Genomic DNA, 23,597 nt, shown 5'->3' with positions numbered 1-23,597 from the left:
CTGCTGCCATTCAGCCAGGAGATATGAGTCCCAAGTCATGTATCTGTTCTCTAGCTGAGCCTGCATTGGCAATGTATAATTGAGTATCATCAGTTACCTCTCCCAGTAGTCTCATATAGAAGTTGCATAATATTGAAGAAAACACCAAGCCCTGAAATACTCGATTTTGAAACAAACACAGATGCTAAATGTTCTCCCAGTAGATCAGCTCACCAAGATAGACCAGATTTATAACCAAAGACATGCAACCTAATATCACTTTTATTATAAAGCTACAGTAACAGTATCTTGCAAGTCTGAATGTGGTTTCCTCGTTCTTCCCTTTATTTTCATGAGAACTGGGGAGGATCATGTCTGAGATACTTTCGCGAATTGCATTTCGGCCAAGAACTCAGATTTCTTTTATTTGACTATTGTCTTGGTTGCAACTCTTCCTCCTGTTCCTCAGAGTTATTCCTTCTTTCCATTACACAATATAAAAGCTGGCCATTCCGATAGGAGCAGAATACGGTGGGGTCACCTCCACAGTGACCCTAACCCATGCAGGTGGTTGGAAGGATACCTTGATCAATAATATTGAACTCTGCTAATGGGACCAGGAGGGGCACACCCTTTCTATCCAAGTCCTGACAGAAGATTAATATTATTTCAATCATGTGTCCAAGCCTGAAAGCTGACTAAAAAGTATCCACATAATCCACGTCTGTGATTAGCAGCTTCAGCAGTTTCCAGGGCAAAAGTTATCCAACATAGCTGGTTCTTCAAAACACCGGAGGGCAGGACAAGAAACTAATCAAAGAGAGAAGCAACCTGGAATTAAGGAGAAACTTTCAAACAGTGAGAACAATTAACCAGTGGAACAACTTGCTTCCAGAAATCATGGGTGCTCCATCACTGGATGTTTTAAGAAGAGTCTAGACAGTCACTTATCTGAAATATTATAGGTTCTCCTCCTTGAGCAGGGGGCTGGACTAGAAGACCTCCAAAGTCCATTCTATTCTAAGCTATGCTATGCTATGCTATTCTATTCTATTCTATTCTATTCTATTCTATTCTATTCTATTCTATTCTATTCTATTCTATTCTATTCTATTCTATTCTATTGACAGTGTCCACAACACCTCTTTCAAGAAAGGTGAGGGCAACACGCTCCTCCTCTAAGAGATAGAAACCACTTCTTGAATCCAGCCATGCTTATGTAAACTCTTGTCAATTTTCAATCATTTTTAGTTCCAGAAAATAATTTTGTACATATCTTATATAAATGTGCTTTCTACTGATATGATTATAAGATGACATGATTGATTGAACATCCAGTTTCATGAAAGTATAGAGTTAGAACAGAGTTAATGATATTGGATGGGAGACATCCCCACCCCGCCCCCCCAAAAAACCTTCCAGGTCTGTGAACTGGGAAGTCAAAGAAACATCTTGCAAATAGCAGTAGCAAACAACATCTGGATTGTTGCCAAGAAAACTACCTGGTCCAGTCTGTGAAGTTAGTAGGAGTCACCCTTGACTTAAAGGAGATTTCTTATTTAATACAAAATATATGCACTGATACTAAAACAGGCAGCTTTGAAAAATCCGTAAAAGAGTGTCAGATTTGCACAAAGGCAAAGAAAGTTATGCAGTGCTGTTCTTCCTGCCAAGGAAAAACAAAAAAGCCATATTAGATTGATGGAAATTCATTTGAACATTTTGTTTAGTTGGAGAGGATAGTTGAAGAGATGCTATTGTCAATAAGCACTGCAAACAGAGAGCCAAATTTAACATCTTCCTCTGGCTCCAAATAATTTACCCAGCAGAAAAGAACTTTATATGTTCAAATATATTGTCACTATTTTTTCAAACCTGATATTAGGAGCTTCTCAGAAAAACACAACAGGGCATTGTGAGAAAGTCACTGCCTCTAATGAGCTGCTAACATCTGTGTGAAGAATTTAAGAATTGGAGCAGAAATCAAGGGCGAGGCATAAGAATAAGGTACAGACTGTTCCAGTTTTGTGGCAGTCAGGTACACAAGACATAGAGTTGATGCAGAAATATATTGATGGTTCAATAACGCACAAACAGTACCTATTCAACAGCAAGCACCATTAAGTTCTGTGGAGCCTTTAACCAGATCAATGGTGTAGTCTTACTGTCTAAAATAAATATTTAAATTCTGCATATTCCTGATTCTGTTGAAGTTTTTCCATACATAAAATTGCACATTTCACATAACTATTCCTGCAACCATCTGCAAGATATAAGATTCAAGGTTCCCTCTCCTTTTATATAAACCAACAACTACAGTCATTATATAATTTACTTCAGAAGAGTGGTCCCACTGGCTTTAATGAATCTCCTTTGGAAATAAATGGTTCACAGAAACATGCTTTAAATAGCATTATAGGAACTCTGATTGAGATGAAATTCTTAAAATTGCTGGTTTTCCATTCACCATCTTCCTTTATTCTGTTGTAGGTGGACGCATATGTTCCTTTTCCCCTTGCATTGAGCAAGTTCAAAGGACCTGCTTAGCTTTGGAGGAACACGGCTTTACTGAAATCACTACTTCAGAGATCCTGCTCAGAGTGTACAACGTTCGAACAATTAGTTTGCAAATCCCTGATCTTGGAAAAACAGCAGATGGTGATTCCAGCACTGGGGTTGATGGAGGCAGCCCATCAACTGAAGATGCCTTGTGTCCAAATCTTCAGCAGGAAACTATACAGTTTAAGAGCGGTGTGCCACTTAAGGAAATGGTGGCTCACACTGGTTATTTGACCTTTGCTACTAAAAACCTATTTTAAATACAGGCTTGAGAGTGTTTCTGCTGTATGCCCTCTGAATGTAACTTTCCCAGCTCTCTGCTTCCAGAGCAATTCCATATATAGTCAGATTGATATACTGTTTAAATAGCTAGGCAGGAGCACTAACCGGATCGGTCTTGGCAATGTGCTGTTGTAGTAAACAGTGCTTGCCTAGTTATCAGGTACGGAAGATGGGCTAATAGCTAATAGGTGCAGTTTGGAATTTACAGAGTAAAAGTCACTCTCTCTCTGTGTGTGTGTATGTGTGGACACTTCTCCCTCAAAGAGAGTTTGCCATAAAGGTTTTTTTTCATGCCTGAATATTTGCTTTAGAAATTTATTGTATTTTTTTTTTTAAAAAGAAGAATACGAAACACGTCTAGTGTGGCTTTCAATTAAGGCCATTAAAAATCACACCATATGGAGGAAACATGTTTTTTATTCATACCCAAAAACAGCTTCAGAGTGCAGAGACACGTGTACCAAGCTCTTGTCAGCAGTTCTTTAAACTGAATGCATCTTTCTCTTGGAATGTACAACTGCCTTCTGCTTTGGAGCCCAACCCTGTGATAGGACAAAACTGCTTTCAGTTAATTGTTAATTGAAGGGGCTACAACATGGCACTCCTTGCACTCCAAAGTACCTGCTGATCTTTGAATCCAGTGTGGTGCAGCCCTGATACATGAGAGTGTTGGTTTTGGCCCTCACTAGTAAAGAACAGGAGCTTTGAATAAAGTGTGGATTCAATAGAGTCTTTTTGTATAGAAATACGCTGACATTGCTTAAAGGTACAATTTATAAGACAACAGATATTACATGTAATTTCAATGAATGGGGACATTCCCTAGATACAGAATATAACACCCACATTTGCACACGCAGCTTATAAGTACAGTCAGCTTCCTCGTTTACTTCACTGGGTGGATATCATTGGGCACACACTTTAGCATTTGTAGATCTGTATCTTTTCACTGGAATGAATGGAGAAGCCCTTTAGAATGAAGCAACAGTGTGGCTCAATCCATCCATGGTTTGTCTGCAGCCTTGGTACTACAGTGGTTTAAAGCACCCTGTTATTAACACAGCTGCCTGCAATTTACTGCTGGTTCGAATCTCTCCAAGGCTCAAGGTTGACTCAGCCTTCCATCCTTTCTAAGGTAGGTTAAATGAGGACCCAGTTTGTGGGGGCAATAAGCTGACTTTGTATAAATATACAAAAGTATGAAGGCTATTGCTTAACGCACTGTAAGCCGCCCTGAGTCTCCGGAGAAGGGCGGCATATAAATCAAATTAAAAAAAAAAAAAAAAAAAATTAACACAATAACACCAGGAGCTCTGGTGGCTCAGCAGACTAAAGCACTGTTATTAACATCCACTTACGTCTGCTGCCTGCAATTACTGCAAGTTCAAATCTCACCAGGCTCAAGGTTGACTCAGCCTTCCATCCTTTCTAAGGTAGGTAAAATGAGGACCCAGATTATGGGGGCAATAAGCTGACTTTATATAAATATACAAAAGTATGAAGGCTATTGCTTAACGCATTGTAAGCCACCCTGAGTCTCCAGAGAAGGGCAGCATATAAATCAAATTTTAAAAAAAATAAATACATGAGCCTATTCCAAGCCATTGTGACATGTTCAAGAAGCTATGTCCTGGGTTTATCATAGCTCTGTGAATGCAGAGCGTGTATGGAGTACAATCATGCCAAAGTCATGCTGAAGAATCCTCTTGATGCCCATGGTAATTTTGGAGTGCTGGTTTTTTTTTTGTTGTTGTCATCCTCACATTTATAATCTGAAAAAAGTCAATATAAATCATTGGGGCTACGTCTTGGAATAAGTCACTTAAGGCTTATCTTCAGACATACTTTCCATAAGAGAATCAGTGGAATTCAACACATTTGCTGCAAACAAGATGGTCAGAGGGTTCTCTATCATGAGAAAGCACAGGTGTAGGTTTTCATGGTGGGACTTGGTTGCAACTTTCTTCCTGCAACAGTTATTCAGGAACAATTACACCTCTTCATCTACTCATTGTATGAATAAATTTTAAGCACAGTTGTGTGTAGTCATAAATAAAAGGCTATGTTTGCAATATTCTCATATCTTACTCTCCATCATCAAATGCTGTCTTTGTTGGATCATTCTTACATATAAGATTAAACTTTATTGATCACCACAAATGTTTTAAGATTAAATTATTCTTGGTGCCTTCTTGCATTGAAGTTTTATCTCTGCAGATAGTTAATACAATGAACTGTACAACGGCATTGATCACATTGGTTGATGATCTCTGGAGGGCTCGGGACAGGGGTTGTTCCTCAGTCCTGGTCCTCCTCGATCTCTCAGTGGCCTTTGATACCATCGATCATGGTATCATGCTACGTCGGTTGGGGGGACTGGGAGTGGGAGGCACCGTGATGCGGTGCTTCTCCTCCTTTCTCTCTGACCGTACGCAGTCTGTGTTGGCGGGGGGACAGAGGTCGACCTCGAGGCACCTTACTTGTGAGGTGCCGCAAGGGTCAGTCCTCTCGCCCCTCCTGTTCAACATTTATGTGAAGCCGCTGGGTGAGATCATCCGTGGTTTTGGGGTGGAGTGTCAACTGTATGCAGATGACACGCAGCTGTACATCTCTACTCCAGACCACCCCAATGATGCCCTTGACGTGATGTCCCATTGCCTGGAGGCCGTGCGGATCTGGATGGGGAGGAACAGGCTCAGACTCAACCCCTCCAAGACCGAGTGGCTGTGGTTTCCGGCGCCCCGATATAGCCAACTGATACCATCGCTGGCTATTGGGGAGGAGATCTTGTCCCCCTCAGAGAGGGCTCGCAACTTGGGCGTCCTCCTGGATACGCGGCTGTCTTTAGACGATCATATGACGGCCATGGCCAGGGGGACTTTCTATCAGGTTTGCCTGATTTCCCAGTTGCGTCCCTTTCTGGATCGGGACGCCTTACGCATGGTCACTCATGCCCTTGTCACTTCCTGTCTGGACTACTGTAACGCTCTCTACATGGGGCTCCCCTTGAGGAGCACCCGGAGGCTCCAACTGGTTCAGAATGCGGCTGCGCGAGTGGTTATGGGAGCGACTCGTCGCTCCTGGGTAACACCTCTCTTGTGCAAGCTGCACTGGCTCCCAGTGGTCTTCCGGGTGCATTTCAACGTGCTTGTCACCATCTTCAAAGCGCTCCATGGCTTAGGACCGGGATACCTACAGGACCGCCTTCTACCACCGAATGCCTCCCACCGTCCGATATGCTCTCAGAGAGGGCCTCCTCAGAGTGCCGTCGGCCAAGCAATGTCGGCTGGCGACCCCCAGGAGGAGAGCCTTCTCTGTGGGGCTCCTGCCCTATGGAATGAGCTGCCCCCAGATATAAGAAGGATCCCCGACCTCCGCGCCTTCCGTCGTGCTCTGAAGACTATTGTTCAATCAAGCCGGCCTGACCGAATAAATTAATGTTAATGGGTTTTAATTGGTTTTAAAGGGATTTTAGCTAAGGGTTTTAAATAACGGCCAAATTGCCTTAATTTTTGTGATGGGTTTGTTTTAATATGGCTGTACACCGCCCTGAGTCCTTCGGGAGAAGGGCGATATAGAAATGTAATAAAATAAATAAATAAATAAATACAAGATATATCCACTCCAGGTACAGGCTGTTTAATATATCTGCCTGAAAAAACGTAATGAATCCTGGAACAGGTAGGTTACAGCTCTGGTGCTAATCTGTAACTGTTTAACCACTGTGGGTAGCACAGATAAGACTTGAAGGACGGCTGAGCAGATTAAAAATCAGGAAAGCAAATTGTCTAAGAAGAGGCTGTTACATAATTGGCCTTATGACTGCTTTTCCCCTCAGAAGAGGTGAAAATCTTTATGGCACGCTTCTAACACTAAATACTTTTGTGGGAAAGTAGGACAAAAGCTCTTGCATCATTAATGGTAGGACAAGGGTTTCCCTGCCAAGAAAGGGAAGGCTCACATTCGTTTAATGGCTAGGCCAGCTGAATTAGAAGTGGAAGGAAGACCCTGCTCAACTTGGACTAATGCTACATGTTCTTTCTTGGAATGCCTTGTTCCTGAGAGTGGAATCTGATCACTGTGGTGGCATCCATTGTATTAGTGAAGTATAAGGATACTGAATGTATTGTCTTTTGGCACTTAATACAATTTTTACTTTAAGTTCTGTATTTTATTTGGGGGGAAAAAATAACTAAGGGCACATAGGACAATGGAAGTTTGAATGGTGCATGCTTCATACTTCATGATTTCTGCTTTGTTTTTGTTTAGAACTCTTTAGCTAACTTTCCAAAGTCAAAGTACCTTTCTGTTAATGGAAAGTTTGCCACATATTTGAGTTCTTGAGCCCATTTCAAAATGTGAGAATATGAGCAGCATGACAGCTTGATTAACATGGGGTGACTAAGAAAAGTCTCCATGGAATTGAGCTTAGCTCCAAGGAACTACATTTTGGCAGCAAGACAAGTTATTATGTTCTGAGATTCTTTTACTTCCTGGTGTAGCAAAAACTTGGATTTCAGGTTGTTCCACATCCAAGTATTAACCAAGGGAACTCTTCATAGCTTCCAAGATCAGGCAAGGTTCACTTAAATTCTGCCAAGTTACACATTGTAAATAACTGCAAAATATCTTTTTTCAAGGAAGAAAACAAAACCCAGGCAGCATCCATTCCTAAACACATACACAAAAATGAGGAGGGGGGATTCAACACAATAAATTAGGCAATATGACAATCGTCCGAGAAGCTGTGCAGGATCATCTAGTCACACATATCCTGCTTTTCTTATAAGAATAACATAAATGCCTTTCTTAGGGGATCTTCCACCTTGGCAACCTGATTGGTTTCCTGTAAGAAGTTTTATTACATAGTTTTAGGTCATTCATTCAACTGGAACACAAACTGGTTTTACCCACCCGCTATGGTTTAGCCAAATCTTTATGTAATGTCTTTGAAAAATCCAAGAGAGTGGATAAAATAAGATAAGTGGGTAAAATAATCAAGAAGAAGAAGACAAAATTCTTTTTATCTTCAAAAAGAGGAGATAGACAAATCATTCTGACACTGACACTTGGGAAGTGCTAGTGCATATCATAAAGAGATTGATTTGTAAGCAATAGACTATGAATTTGTGAAGTTTTAATGATGAATCCTATCTCTTAATTAGATAACTATCTTAAAATGTTACAGTGCTGTAACTTAATATGTTAGACAAAGTTTTTTCCAAAATGCTTCATAATATTTTGATTAGCAAACTAATTAAATATCAGCCTTGCATCTTTCTGAGGTCAGTTAAATAAGGACCCAGATTGTTGGGGGCAATATGCTGACTGTAAACCACTTAGGACTGTAAAGCAGTATATAAATCTAAGTGCTATTGCTATTTTCTAGCAAGAATGGTTTTCAAGTTTTCAATAGTGATTTTCAAGTAGAAACCAAGTTAGATAAAGACTTTTCTTTAATCAGAATAATCAGACTTATAAAGTATATAAGTCTTAGTGCTATTGCTATCAGCTAGTTGGTAAAAGCTGATAAACAGCTGGCCTGAAAATCATAATCAATGACTGCTCATCAATGGTTTAGTATTAAACTGTATTATTTAACCAAAGGAAGGGTAATGAAATGTCCACGAAAATACAATCAAGCTTAAAAAGCCCTAGTTCAATTTTGAGCGATATGTTCTCATCTGTTGAACATATATTTCCCAAATCACAGAAAGCAATTACTCAATTTTACTTTGCATCGACCAGATCCTTGAATACTCTATCCAGTTCTAGCTACCACATTTGAAGAACAATTCTGACAAGGTGGAATATATTCAGAACAAGGCAATGGGGACAATCAAGAGACTAGAAAGTACATTCTATAAAGGGAGATTTTAAAAACTCGGAATGTTTAACCTCAAGAGGAAAAAGACTGAGGTGGTATCTGATAGCCCTGGCAGATAGCTGAAAAGATGTCACATAGAACACGGTCAAGATCTAATCTCTAACATTTCAGAGTGCAGGACATGTTACAGTGGATTTAAGTTACAGGAAGGCAGACTCCATTGAACGTGGAGGGCAGGAGGGAATATCCTAGCAACACAGTTTGACTGTGGAATCAATTATTCAGAGAAGGAGAAGGAGCCAGGCTTCCCTTAGTGTATGTTTTCTTATAGAGGTTAAAAAGGCATCCATCACAGGCAGGTTTGAAGCTGAATTCTTGCACTGAACAAGGACAGGGCTCATTGGCCTAAATGACCCCTTAACAAGTTTATGGCTTTGAGTCAGATGCAAGAAATGGAACTCCCAATCACTGAATTAGTAAAAGGAAAGTTAAAAGGTTGCAAGAAGGAGTAATGGAGTCAGGGTTAATTTGTTGTAACACAGATGTAGCTATTGAAAGAACTTCGTGCCAAGAAGCATAAGCTAAATTCTGCCTTATATACATGTCCCTATTTACCTCTCATATTTAGGGCACTACAGTTAATTGACACATATGCCAATTGGAGCCAGTATTCATTTTCTTTTCTTTTTTTCAACCACAAATGAAAGATTAAAAACCTTATTTTTTAAAAAAAATTTTTGAAGAAACATCTTAAAGATACATTCTATACATTCTTCTGGGGGAAAAAAAGAATTCATTTCATTTTGGATGTATCCTTATTTCTCAGTCAGATAGTTCGTTGCCTATGCACTTCCTGCCAGTGAGGAAAATTTGATTCAATCAACTCCAGTATTCGGGAATCTATTTGGCATGGATTTGTGATTAAATTACCTTCAAAATCTTTTAAGCTAAGATTTCTGGGAAGGACCTAGACTAAAGGTGTCAAACTCAAGGCCCGTGGGCTGGATCCAGCCCGTGGTGTGCTTAAATCCAGCCTGTGGGGCCGCTGGAAATATCAAAGGATCTGTCCGTGATGCCTCTGCTGGCCATGGGTGGCCCCCAGCAGCCTATTTTCAGCCTCCCAAGCTTCCTGCAGCACTCTGCTGGCCAAAAACCTGTTTTCGGCCAGCAGAGTGCTGCAGGAGGCCATGAAGGGCGAAAATGAGGTGTGCCCCCCCCCGTACTTGAGGAAGCCGTTCAGGCCTAAATGGGGCAGAGGGGGCCGCATGTGGGCCCCTGCAGCCTGTTTTGGCTGGCAGGGTGCTGCAGAAGGCATCCGTCCCATCTCCCCCCCTCTTCCACCCCCCTCGCTGGCCCGTGGGGAGAACTACAATGCTGATCTAGCCCTCGAAGAAATCTAGTCTGACAAGAAAGTCAATGGGGAAGTCAAATTCAGCTTAACAACCATGTTACTAATTTAACAACTGTGGCAAGAAAGGTCATAAAATGGGGCAAAATTCTCTTTAACAACTGTCTAACTTAACAACAGAAATTTTGGGCTCAGTTGCAGTCATAAATCGAGGCCTACCTGTATAAATAGCACTCAAGGCAATAATATCAGGTATCATACAAACTAAAAGCAGTTTGTAAGAAAAGAAAAGAAAAACATTAAGTAACAGTTAAATTATCTTTCAGTATCTGAATGAGCTGAGAATAGGAGAGGATGGGAGGGAATCCCTTGTTCAGAAAAGGAGATTAGACCCAGCCACAGAGACTTAAGAATCTTGTTGGCTACAAATCTGATTATTCCTATATTTAAGGTAATGGGTGCCTTAATATCAACTGTAGATTACTATTGTTATTAGTACCTAATTCCAACACTAGTTATGGTAACACAGGAATATTATCTAAGTGAACAGGTTTATAAAGTTTAGCAGTTTATATATAACCATCCAGGTAAATATTAAGAACTTCACAACAATAAGAAGCATGACATGTTGAAGGAAGTATAATTATTGTAAGAAATGGTGGGACACTCAGAATAAAAACAAAAAAGAAGTGGAAAGAATTCTGATAGATTACTGCAAAAGAATTGAGATTCATGTCTCATTGTCACAACAGCCAAAAGAATTGTCTTCAATCAGCCAATTCTTCAAATCTTTGCATCTACTCAGGGGAAGCTTCTCTCTTCCAAGTTTGGGATGTCACATATTCACATTGGTCTAATTCTGATAACTATCATTTACAAAACTCTTAACAATTCTGAAAGTATGGTTTCCTAGCTTTACAGCATTACCAATAATGCCTACAGCAATTTTATAGTTTTACTGTTAATTTCCCCAAATATTTTGGGTCAAGAACTCCAATTTCTTTTTAACAAATGACTTCTCATTTCTTGAGAAAATGCCCTAAAGGGTCATTTGAACCTAGCACATGCTTGCAAAATAATAAGACCTTTTTGGAGCAAATTTCTTCCTAAACAAGCTGGAATCTGCCCAGAGCAGTCAGCCAAGCCTAAAAGGTGATCTCCCACTAGTGCTTCAGGAAAGAAAGAAGAATTTGCCTCATCGTTTGCTGTCTGTTGCAGATGTCCTTGAATTACATGCCTGAGGCTAATGCAAGCTATGGCAGTAATGAGGGTCACTCTGGGAAACATAAGTTGCAACTGCCCAGCAACTGTCCTGCTGTTGAATTTCTAATTTGTCACTCTGAAAGAACAAAATGTTAGACTAGCAGTTTCCCAAGCCGAACGAATTCTGCCTGGTGTGGGTGGTTAAGCTGACAACTTCTGTTCTTGCATGGGGAAATTTTCCCTCTCTTTATTTGGAGTCTGGATAGAGCAAAATAGAAGCAGGAGTGGACTGCTTTTTCAAAAGCCACCCCGATTTTCAGACTTCCAAAAGGTCCTGTAAATAATGGTCACTTTTAAAAAAATTAAAAACACTGGACATTGCTGCTTTAAGGAGCTGTCTCTTTAATACAGCCACATCTTTTTTTAGACCATATAAACACCTGAAAAGAAATAACCTTGTTTTTTTAAAAAGGGGTTATTTGCACTTTTGCATGCTCCAAATAGCCTCTTCTGAATCATTTTCAAAGGCTGCACAGCTCTAATGAATATTAGATTTTTTTATCTTCCTGAAAACTAAAGCTTTTGCAAATGAAAATAAAATTCTAAAGGTTTCCATTTTTGCTCTGACAAACTGTAGTGTTTGTTTGATATGAAGAACAACTAAACAGCATCATCTGCTCAATAGTAGCTGCTCTTTGATTATAAATTGTGGTTGGCTATGTTAGGGTTAGGGTTAGCTTTAAAATCCCAGGTAGGTTTCAGCTGGGCAGGTCAACTCATATGTGTATAATTTATAATAGGTTTTCAGGTGAACTGCAGTTGGGTTGCTTGACTTTACAGTACTTCCCAATGTCCCTATCCAGACACAATACATATTGACTAGGGAAGGAGCAGTGGATAGGAGCAGTGTTTTTTCAAATCAACTTTATCAATTTTAAGATGTGTGGACTTCAGTTCCCAGAATTCTTCAGACATCTTAAAAGTTGCTAGGTTTGAAAAACACTATTTCGAGGACTGTTCTTCCATTGATTCCTTCCTTTCCACTACCTTGAGGTGGTACAGAGGTGGTATTCAGCCAGTTTGTACTGGTTCATGTGATCTGGTAGCAGAGACCGCCTCCCGCCCCCCTGCCACACCTCTATGCCCTCCTATTTAGGCACGTTTTTGAGGCCGGGCACAGGCACGGCAGGGGTGGGTTTTACTTACCTTTACTGCTGGTTTGCAACAGGGCTGTGCGCGTGTGCTTCTGCGTATGTGCAGAAGCTTCCTGATAACATCAGGGTCAGTGGGCGGAGCCTCCCACCGGTTTTACTACCAGTTCTTGCGAACTGGTCCGAACCAGGGGCAACCCACCACTGAGGCACGGAAGGTGCACGAGAGAGCAAAGCGCATGCACGGAAGTCTGGGAACATGTGTGGAAGGCACACACACACACACACAACAAACCGGTGGTAAGAATATTGGAAACCCACCGCTGGTACCAAATGTTTGCCCTTGAAAGATTTAAAAGCAAGAGCCCAATTACTGAATTCCACAGGAAGGCAATTTGGGATTCATGGTGTTTGGCTGGATTGCCTTCTTTCTTTAATGTGGTCTGAAGGTAGAGGGGGGTGGCAAAATGCCATTCCTCACACAAGTCTCAACATGTCTCCTTTAGCGCAAAGTGTCTCTTTTGTCCTTCCTGACTGCAAGGAATTTCTCCAGCCTTCAAGCAGGTGCCTGGCAGGTAACCAAGGCTGCAATGACCTCTTTCTGCAACTTGGTCCGAAAGGCACATGACAAAGCTGCTGAAACGAGGCGTGCCTGAACTTGAGAATTACTAGGAGAAGGGCTTTCAGAAGAACTGTAGCTAATAATCAGAAATGGCCTTTTAGCTCAAAACTGAATACGTGGAGTCCAGCTAAACTTCTTTTTATTTCCCCTCGCTTTCCCCCCAGAATGCTAAATGCAGCCAGAGATCCAAACTGGGTATCATTTTAGATTATACTGGCTGGAAAATTCTAGAAGCGGAAATCCACTCATGCTGAAGTTTTGCCAAATTTGAAAAACTCTGGTTCAACAGCTTCTGATAATGAAGATGGCCCTTTGAAACTCTTTCCCTTAGAAAAATAACATGGCTGCCTCAGTGTCAATTTTAGAAAGTTTTTTTTTTTTTGCTACTATTATTGTTATTATGCTGTGTGCTTTAAATTGAGTCTCCGGAGAAGGGCAGCATATAAATCAAATAATTAAAAAAATGATTTTAAAACGTTTTTTGAAGACCTGAATTGTCAGGGCAATGTGCCTTCATAAACATTTTTTAAATTGTTAATATTTTAATCAGGAGAAAAGAAGAAAGAGAAAGGAAATGGAGACCTCTGCAAACTAAATATGTATTTACATATACATATTTATATATACACTGCAAGTATATATCCCAAAACAAAACCCAGCATTCCTGTTTTGCAGATGAAAAACTGTTTTGTCAGAGAGAGCATAACTTGGTGATGGAGCACATAGTTTGTATGCAAAATGCTCTGTGTTCTGTGTTCAATCCTTAGGATCTCTAGTGAAAATAATCAGGTATAAATTGAGGAGAAAAGACTCGCTGGAAACCCCACAAAGTCTAATTTTTAAGACATCATTAAGAAGTTATTGTACTGTTTAGGCTTATGCAATGGTTCACAAACAAGACCGCCAATGCAGAAATAATATATTTGGGACAAAGAACTCTGTGAGCTGTGTTATTTTGGGAATTAGTTTTTCAGAATATTTATTGCTTGCTTGTCCTAGCTATATATAACTTTCTTTCATCTTTCCAGGGCTTCTTGGCAGTCAAGTAGTTAAATGACTATGAGTACTGGGATTTGGGGAGAATAATTTCAATTTTCTGCTTGCTGCCTAGGACAAAGTCAAGAATACAAAAAACAGCATCCCTTTCCTGAAAATGAGCAAAGGAAAGGTGGAGAATGAATTTATGGCAACAAAAATGTTAAAAGAAATGCTCTTTTAGGAGTATTGCAGAGGATGAATGGTTGGTGAAAATATTGGAAGGGAAATATTTAACCAACTCTAGCATTAGCAATCCCCCCCCCCGCCACTCCTGAAACTTAGTACCATTTCTGGGGCATCAAGAGTAGAACATCTTCATGCTTGTAATAAAAACCATGTCTTCTATTTGCACAATTGGATAGGTTGCTCTACAAAATCCTACAGCGTCCTAGAGACCTTGGGATTATGGCCTATGATCTATAACTGTGATGGTGAACCTATGGCACGAGTGCCAGAGGTGGCATGCAGAGCCCTCTCTGTGGGCACGTGCGCCATCGGCAGTTACTCTTCTGGTTTCTGGCACGCACATGCTCACCAGCCAGCTGGTCTTCACACGCGCCAAAGCACTGGAAACCCAAAAACCAGCTGGCCAGTGCGCATGCGCGCACCGGCCAGCTGGTGTTTGGGTTTCCAGTGTGCACAAAGACCAGCTGGCCAGCGTACATGTGCACTCTGGGAACCCAAAGACCAGCTGGCCGGTGGGCGCATGAGCACCATCCAGCTGGTCTTCAGGTTTCTGGCGCTCTGGTGCGCGTTCCAATTTGGGCACTCCGTGCCAAAAAGGTTCGCCATCACTGATCTATAAGCTCTAGTAATGAAAATCAAGGAACATGGTGAAAAAAATGGGGCTAAAATGTAGTAATGACAATAGCTACAGGCCATTCAATTATATGATAAATAGAAACTCAAAATAGATTATTATTTTTCTCCATATATTTCAAGATATGGAGGTAAAGGCTGGGAATAGGTATTTACTAGGGAACTTTATTCCCAGAATTCCCCATCCAGAATGGAGGCTGTAGACAATTCTAGGATTGTGATCCAGATGTATGGAGGGCGCAAGTCAGTGGTGGGTTTCTACCGGTTCGCCCCGGTTCGGGCAAACCGGTAGTGGCGGCGGCAGGAGGCTCCGCCCACCTGCCCAGACATCATCAAGGACGCTCTGCACATGTGCAGAAGGTTCTGTGCATGCGCAGAAGCGTGTGTGAGCAAAGCGAGTGCACACACGCGCATGCTCACAGTTCTGAACCGGTAGCAAAGGTAAGTGAAAACCACTACTGGCATAAGTGTTGGAGAAGGCTGCTCTTTCTTAATGGACAATGTTTCTCCAGGGTATCAAAGACATATCTCTCCTGATGATACTAAAGCTTGACATTGAACTTATAGCAGTGATGGCTAACCTTTTCCGGACAGAGTGCCCAAAGTGTGTGCGCATGCACGTGTGAATGTGTATGCGCACCCCAACCCCCCAAAATGCAATGCACACCTGGGCCCCCGCATGCTCCCACCCCCTGCGCATGTGCGGTAGACCCGATGACCAGCTGGCCAGCAAGAGGTGTGCACGCATGCACAGTGGAGCTGAACTGAGGCAACGGTTCGCGTGCCCACAGAGAGGGTGCTGCATGCCACCTGTGGCACGCGTGCCATAGGTTCACCAACATGGACCTATAGCCATTTTAATGAAAAACAGATGATTTAACACTGAGCTACAGCAGTAGCTATACTGTGCCTTACCAGAATGCTTGGGAAGACAATATAATAATTGCCCACTTGAGGATGGATATATTTGCATATGTCAGCTGTCCTATGGTAATCTTATTAAGTGGACATTGTTTCTGAGGACCATGCTGTTCAAAGAGTCCAGTTCTTTGAAATTGAGCTGTTCCTCTGTATTTGACAATCCCTGATCCTGTGTAGAACATACCCGTGAATTAGCTTAACTGGTGATCAAAGAGTAATCTCTTCCCCCCTCCCCCCTTCTCCAGCCACTGCTCCAACTCCCACTTAGCAGCTGCTCTCCAGATTTCTAGTTTTGGAAAGTGATGTAAGAAAAGTGGTGGTTGAGGACAGTTATGAGAAATGCTGGTTCCCTTGACACCCCTTGCAGTGTTGGTAACCTCAGAATCAGCTCTCAGAACAAATAGAGGTGGCAAAGAATGGGGTGGGAAGCTCACTCTTTAGCCCTCAGTTCTCCAGTTGCAGGGAGCTGATACATGCATTTGGAGGCTTGGTAGCTAAATAGCGTTGGAAGAAATATCCTTCTGGGTTCAGTTCTAAGTGGAGAGAAAGACACTGGAAACATGGTGGCTCTTTGGAAAGATGGTTTTAATGATGGACAGGATCACATGCCTTGATGATGTTGGGTGAAGAAGAAAAAGGGCAGAGATGCTGAGAGTGCCTCAATTTTATGCCCTCTCTGGGCTTTTGAATTTGAGCTTGTATTCTGATTGGTTGTCAGACTCTCATGGTGCCATGCAGGGGCAACTCTGTAGGCTGTCCTGAGTCTCAGGCTTGGCTGAGCCTTGCTGAGTGATGCAATCTCCTCAGGTGCAATGTGGTGAGTTCTGTTGCTAGATGGGTAGAGGGCTAATCCGATCACGTCCTGAGAGCCATGTCTTAATCCCATCACCCTGGAGCTGAGGTGGGGAGGCAGGGAGCTGCAGGAAGTTGCTTTGTCTTTAAAAACATGTTTCTCCTTTTTTCATCCAGGGAAACATAATATTCTGCCTTTTTAATATTTCCTAAAATATTTCATTCTTCTAGGAGAGGGGTGGGTGCTAACTTCCTTCAATAGATAAGATATCTGTCCCATGTCTTGCCAGCTTTTCCAGCAAGGACTCTGCACACTCAAAGGTATATGAAATCACACAGCAATGACAGTTTTTATATTTCAGGGATTCACAATGTTAATATTATTGCTCTGGCTCAACATATTTTAAAGTTTGTCCGAAGTGAAACTTGTTTGGCCTGGATGGTGAACTACTACTAGTATTATTGTAAGTAATAATTTCATATATAATTTAGAAGAGTGAGCTGGGCAGAATTATAAAATGTATCAAGCAAGTAAACTAGATGAACTCATTTAATGAACTATATTGAAATATGCTTTTTCTTTGATTCTAAATGGTATGAAACTATCTTAAAAATATAGGACAAAAGGGACAAATTTGGGAAAGCTTCTATGTGCTAATAATAAATATATTTAGGGATATGAATGCATGATATGAATTAAGAATGAATGGATTCTTTTTTTGTAAAGGCTTTTTAAATAGTTCCATATTTTCTGAAGGCACCAATTATTTTTATGACAACCTGCCTTGTACAAAAATACCCAGAATTAACTGAGAACCTTAAAACTATGGTGATTTAAACTGAAATTATTCTAGGCGTAGTGTCATGAGAAAGTACTACTAGATGATTAATCAGTATTTTTGAAAAGATTATTAATGAAAGCATAAGAGGTAGGTGACCAAGAAAAAAAAACTTTAGGAATAATATTTGAAGGTTAAAGCATCAAAGTGCCTGTAGACCAAGGCAAGGACACTAAGAGCAAGACATTTGCTTAGTTTTGGCTTGGCTAAGTTTAAAAGAACTCTGAAGCTTAGTCATTTGCTTTGTGATGTGCAAAGGGTTATATGCAAATAAAAAAAATGTACCTGGGTAGCTTAGAGGCAAAGTTCACTTTAATTCAGGTGACAGATTGGCAAATATCTTATCTGCATACAACATAATGGCTTTGTTTGATCTTTGCATATTGTTTGTAGGCTGGGTACAAAGGGGAAACAGAAATATTTCATGAAAAGAAAGATTGATTAGCTTGACTGATTATGTATCATCAAATTAATGTTAATTCTTAGTGACCACATAGATGGATTTTCTCCAGGACAAGCTGTCCCTAACTTGGTTCTTCTGACCTTCCAATAGTTTACCTTTTGGTGCTGACAGTCCTCTTTTTCTCTTTCCTTTTCTATTCCTCTGCATCATGGACCTGTCTAGAGACCTTGGTTTTCAAATAATGGGTCCAAACTGTGATAATTTGCACCTGTTTATTAGTGCTTCAAGATAATTTTGGGCTGAGTGATTTTTCTCCATTATAGTCTATCCCTAACTTGGTTCTTCAATGGATATTAGTTGAATCCATCCATTTTGCTTGCTACTGGTTGTCCTTTTCTTTCATTTTACCCTTCCCAGAATTATTCTCTAGAGAACCTGATCTTTACATAATGTATCTGAAGTAGATTTGAGCCTGGTTATTTGTGTTTTGAAAACTCTGTGTTTGTTTGTTTGATGATCCAGGTTTGCTTTGCTTTCTTGGCTGTCCACAGTATCTCAGGAGTCTTCTCCAGCTCCAAAAGCATTGATGCTCTTCCTATCCTGCTTCTTGAAAGTCTAATATTCACTTCCATGCAGTGTCACAGGGAAAGCCACTGCTTGCATGATTCTGATCTTTCTAGGTACAGACACACCCTGGTCTCTAAATACCTTTTCCAAGGTCTTCACTGCTATTCTAGTCTGTGCTGTATTTCTTGACTGATGATTTCTTCACTGCTGATAGTAGATCCTAAAAGGCAGAAGGCAGAAGCGATCCATTATGTTAAATTCAAGATTATTTTTTGGGAGAAAAAACAGTCTTATGTTCATTATAGCCTAGAAATAATCATATTTCATCTATTTCAAAATAGGATAAAGATTTGAGGAAAAAAAATAGCAGAATTTCTGAGATAACTGTTACTTTGGTCGGTCACCTAAATAAATCTGCCCCAGTTCTGTACAGTCCTGTATTTTATTATAAATACATTGTCATTCTTGGCTTAAAATGTTTTCATTGACACCAATAAAGACATCAAGAATAGAAAGTCAAATATATGGTTTGTAATTCTATACAACTGCAATCATACCATAGCTAACTATGAGTCACATATCATTTAACAAATTTAATTGTATTTAATTTAACAAAGTTGGAAGGGACCTTGGAGGTCTTCTAGTCCAACCCCCTGTTTAGGCAGGAAACTCTACACCACTTCAGACAAATGGTTATCCAATATCTTCTTAAAAACTTCCAGTGTTGGAGCATTCACAACTTCTGGAGGCAAGTTGTTCCACTGATTAATTGTTCTAACTGACAGGACATTTCTCCTTAGTTCTAAGTTACTTCTCTCCTTGATTAGTTTCCACCCATTGCTTCTTGTTCTACCCTCAGGTATTTTGGAGAAAATTAACCTGTGAAATGCAGGTGAGACTAGTTGTCTTTTCTTCTTTGGAAGAAAATAAAATGGCAATTTTATTTATAATTTCTAGATGACAAATCTAGAAAACTTTGTTATAAGTACCTTCTTGGACAAGCTGTTACCCAATCTCATTAGCAGCTAGTTATAGCCATACTGAGCAAATGGCTCCAAGAGCAGTGGTGACAGTTCTACTCATATGGCCTTTCACCTCAGCCACTGTTACACTGAAGTTGTGGAGGTAAAGGAAAGGACAAGGTGGCATTGTACAAAGAGTTGTGTGATGTCATCAGTTAAAAAAAAAAAAGACTTGTAGAGATTACATTCTCCTTCCAGAAAGAACATAGAGATTAGTTTGGCCACTGGCCAGAGAACTGGAAATTGCTGCAAGCAAGTTCTTCTTCCTGCCTCTTGTCCAGAAGAACAATAGAAGTAGCACCATGATTGTAGAAGAGAAAGGAAGTTCAAAATATTCCAGCCAGGGGTCAATTATCTTACATGCCAAGAAGTTAAATATGGAGTTGCTCCAATTGGACAATAACAATATGGAGTTTTTAAAATGGCATATTTAAGGAAATTCTACTGCATTGTTGTGGCTGTTTTCCTTTTCAATTTGTTGCCCTAAATATTAGGTCAACTGTAGAGCTTTAGGCTGGAATGGCACATGAATCACACGCACATCGATATGTGTTTCTGCTTTAATGCTCATATTATGAAACATGGATCAATGATGTAGTATGTTCTGAATTACTGTTAGTCTGCGCTCAATATATCGGCCACATTTCATAATAGCCAGACAATAGAAAATCAGAATGGTGCTATACAGATGAAATATACCAATAGAGGAGAATATTGTAGCTCAGGGTTGAAATGAAGGGTTCTTAGTGTTCTCTGAGCTTGGTTCATCATTACCCAAACTAGGTAATATCATCAGTGCAATGAAGTAATGAAATACATGCACTATGGATGATCAGGAGCAGAATTAATTGGGTAATCACTGGGGTAAGAAACTTGCTTTGTCTTGGGCTTCCAATGAAGATTATTCTGTTTTTGCCTTTCAAGCTATTGTAAATTCTGCTGCTTCCCTTTGAACAGCTGTCCAAAAGCAACTCCCAATCACAGGTAGGACTATATTCATCTGGATGCATCATGTATTACAGTCCTGTCTTAAATGTTTGCATCAAATTTAGCACCATGGAAGGATGGATTTTGTAGACAGGGCTTGTGTGCATACCCACTCTCCCTTTCAGCCTATAAACATGGGGGCAAAGACCCGTAGAAGTCTTCTATCAATGTCTATGGAGATTCTCAGTCGTCCAGGTCATGGTTGTCCCAAAGGTGCTTTTTCAAGAGGCAACTGGGCTTTCTGAAGAAAGTCTAGTTGCCGCTTTAAAAAGCACCTTTGGGTCTTTTCTCAATGTCAGATTTCTTAAAAAGCCTCTAATAATGTATACTTCCTCTCATCATGCAAATAAACCAGGAAGTTGAGAGGTTTTGCATTTTGCATACAATGTCCATTTATCACTGCTATTTACCCCAACTACAGTTACCTGTAGAAACTTGTGTCCACTCTTCCCACAGGTACATCCTGTTATGCATCACCAATGAGAATGACAGCTCATGCAGCAAAAAGAATTAAATAAAACTAGCAACATTTCAAGCTGACAAAGCAGGGTTGAACTCCTGTGGTCATGAGGAAGTCTGCCGTAATATGAATGGAAAAGCACTGTTTCACAACAGAACGAGAATCAGTTGTGAAAATAGACTGAACAGCAAAACATGTTTCAGGCATGTTCTGATCAGGTGTACATATAACAAGCATCATCAAGAAGACATGTACAGATTAGCTACACCACAGGTCCTATAAGAACATTCCTGTGTGTTCCTCCATCTGCTTCTTTTAATCCATTCCCTATTTGCCCTTAGATCCCATCTGGCTTTGGGCCATTTATTCCCATTGCCTTTTGAAAGTAGAAGCAAATATTCCTTTCTTTCACTTTTCAAGCATCTGTCCTTCATTAAGGACACTGTGGAAAACAAGCCATTAGTAATTAGCTTAAACAGATTCACAGTCAGATTTGCTAATCTCAATATTTTAAATATTCTATTAAAATTGAATTCAGATGATTCAATGAGCTGTTCAGATTATTTTCATTTATGACTGAGTAATTGGAAGGATTTTTCTGGAAAAAAAATGCTTCTCTACAGATCAGCATAGCAATTCGGTAAATTCTGTATGGGTTTGAAAATGCATTTATCATAGTTATTCAGAACAGAACAAAACAGAAACCCACAAGACCAGTGATGGGTTGCTACTGGTTCGCCCCAGTTTGGGCGAACTGGTAGCGGTGGCGGCGGGAGGCTCCGCCCCCCCCCGCCTGGACATCATCAAATATGATCTGCGCATGCACAGAAGTGGTGTGTGCACGAGTGAAGCGAGCATGTGCGTGCGAGCGAACCTGTAGCAAAGGTAAATGAAACTCACCTCTGCACAAGACGGAGAGGTAATTCTAATTCCTGGCCACTTAACTTAGATCTGAAAACTTGCTTCCATTAGAGGAGAGGTCATTAAGAAAAAAATGTTGTTTTATTTCTCCTTGAAGCAGCACAGTGAAGACAAATCTGTGTGACATTCATGCGAACAGGTCTTGTAAGGACAATTAAAAGTTTTATCATTTATGTTTTGTATACAGTACCAATTGATTCTATTGTGTGACATCATTAAGGCAATAAATTGTTGATTGAACGGTTCAGATACAATTCTTTCTGAAAATTACATGTAGACTTAAAAGTCTCCATCATTCATAGTTTAAATAAATGAATAAATACTGATTCCTGGGGAAAATATTGATTGTGGGGAATGACAGCATGGGACAGACGCTGATTCATGGTAAGACTCAATGGTGCTGCCAGGACTGTGATAGAGAAAGAGGCATTAGAGGTTAATGTCTCCAGTTGTTGGGCTCCCCAATGTGAGCCCAGCAGGAGTAATCCAGACACCCCATATAACAGGTTAGATAAGATTTTTTTATTGCTTGCTAGTATGATTCTTGTGTAAACACTTGATGGCTTTCTATCAACATGAGAATGCAGTTCCTTCTTGTAACCTTTGCAATTTAAATCTGGCATTTCTTTTCCCTGCCTTTTCCATTGCTTAATGGATATTTTGTTTTGCATTTCTCAGCCTTATGATTAGGACACACTTTGGTTGCTGACTTTACTGGCTTTGCTAGCTCTCAACATAACTTCCCAACTGTCTTTAATGGGATATTTCTCTCAGCCCCATTTTTAACTGGTTTGCCCAACTTTGATTCAGCACAAAACAATGCTGGTGCAAAATTTGCTATAGCAAATCATTAGTCCCTGCTCTGTGTCTCTTGAGTCATGTTGTCCTGATTTGTGACCACTATTAGATGTGTTGGAAGAAATATCCATCTGGTTCAGTTCCAAGTGGGGAGAAAGACACAGGAAACATGGAGCCTGATTGGAAAGATGGTTTAATGGTGAAGCAGAACCACCAAGCACATGTGATTCTGGGTAGCTGACCAAATGGAGTGGAGAGTGAAGGTTATTTATACCCTATCTTAGGCCTTGCCCTTGAGCTTCCTGTTCCTGTGGCAAGAACATGTATTCTATTAGCTGTAGTCAGACTCCCATGGGGCCATGTGGAGTCATGTTTGTCTGAATAAAATTTGGTTGAACCTTGGGCTGATGCAATGTCCTCAGGTGATTTTGTAATGCAGTGAGCCCTGCTGCTAGGTAATCCTATTATGTTCTGGAGGGTCATGTCTTAATCCCATCACCCTGGAGCTGAAGGTCTTTTGTTTTGTAGATAGGCTGACCCAGTCCTTCTCAATGGGTACCAAATATCTGCTGGAGGCAGGGAGTTGAGGCTCTGAGTTTCTGCCTCCCTTAAGATTTCTATTTCTCTTTTAGGGGAAATATAATATTCTGCCTTTTTAATATTTCCTAAAACATTTCATCTGGGAGAGGGGTGGGTGCTAACTTTCTACAGATGCAAGCAAAATTATTGATTTTTCTCCTCTGGCTCTGCTGCCATCCCTCTCAAGTCACCTCCCAGCCAGGAAAGAAATCCATCAAAAACATGTACTGCATTGGAAATGGGAGATTCTGATTTCAAGATTGTCTGCTTCTTGTACAACGATGTGTCTGTCCCTGCTCCTCCAAGTTAAAATACTAAGAAATAAAGAAACAGTTGGGAAGGAACCAGTCCAAAACAAGACCCAGAGAAAAGGGATGCAGACCCTGTCATTATTAGCTAGCAATTAGCTTGGTTCTGTACAGTCAAAAAATTAAAAATGATAAATATCATTTTCTTCATATTCATTTGCTTCATGGTGAG

The 23,597-nt window shown here is 40.5% G+C and overlaps 1 protein-coding gene across 2 annotated transcripts in view; it reads left to right on the top strand.

Moving 5' to 3' along the window:
- Positions 1-4,980, top strand: part of TRMT61A (tRNA methyltransferase 61A) — a 51,550-nt gene extending 46,570 nt beyond the window's left edge. For both annotated transcript variants that reach the window (XM_034418535.3, XM_034418536.3), the window contains exon 4: positions 2,470-4,980. In XM_034418535.3, the coding sequence (XP_034274426.2) occupies positions 2,470-2,798 (329 nt within the window). In that variant the 3' untranslated portion in view covers positions 2,799-4,980. The remainder of the gene's footprint in view (positions 1-2,469) is intronic.
- Positions 4,981-23,597: the final 18,617 nt, after the last annotated feature.

This window comes from Pantherophis guttatus, chromosome 1 (genome assembly GCF_059756535.1).
Source record: "Pantherophis guttatus breed Tessera chromosome 1, ASM5975653v1, whole genome shotgun sequence".
NCBI classification, from domain to species: domain Eukaryota; kingdom Metazoa; phylum Chordata; class Lepidosauria; order Squamata; family Colubridae; genus Pantherophis; species Pantherophis guttatus.
The sequence above is the reverse complement of the archived record's forward strand: the minus strand, read 5'-3'. Positions and strand labels throughout refer to the sequence as shown.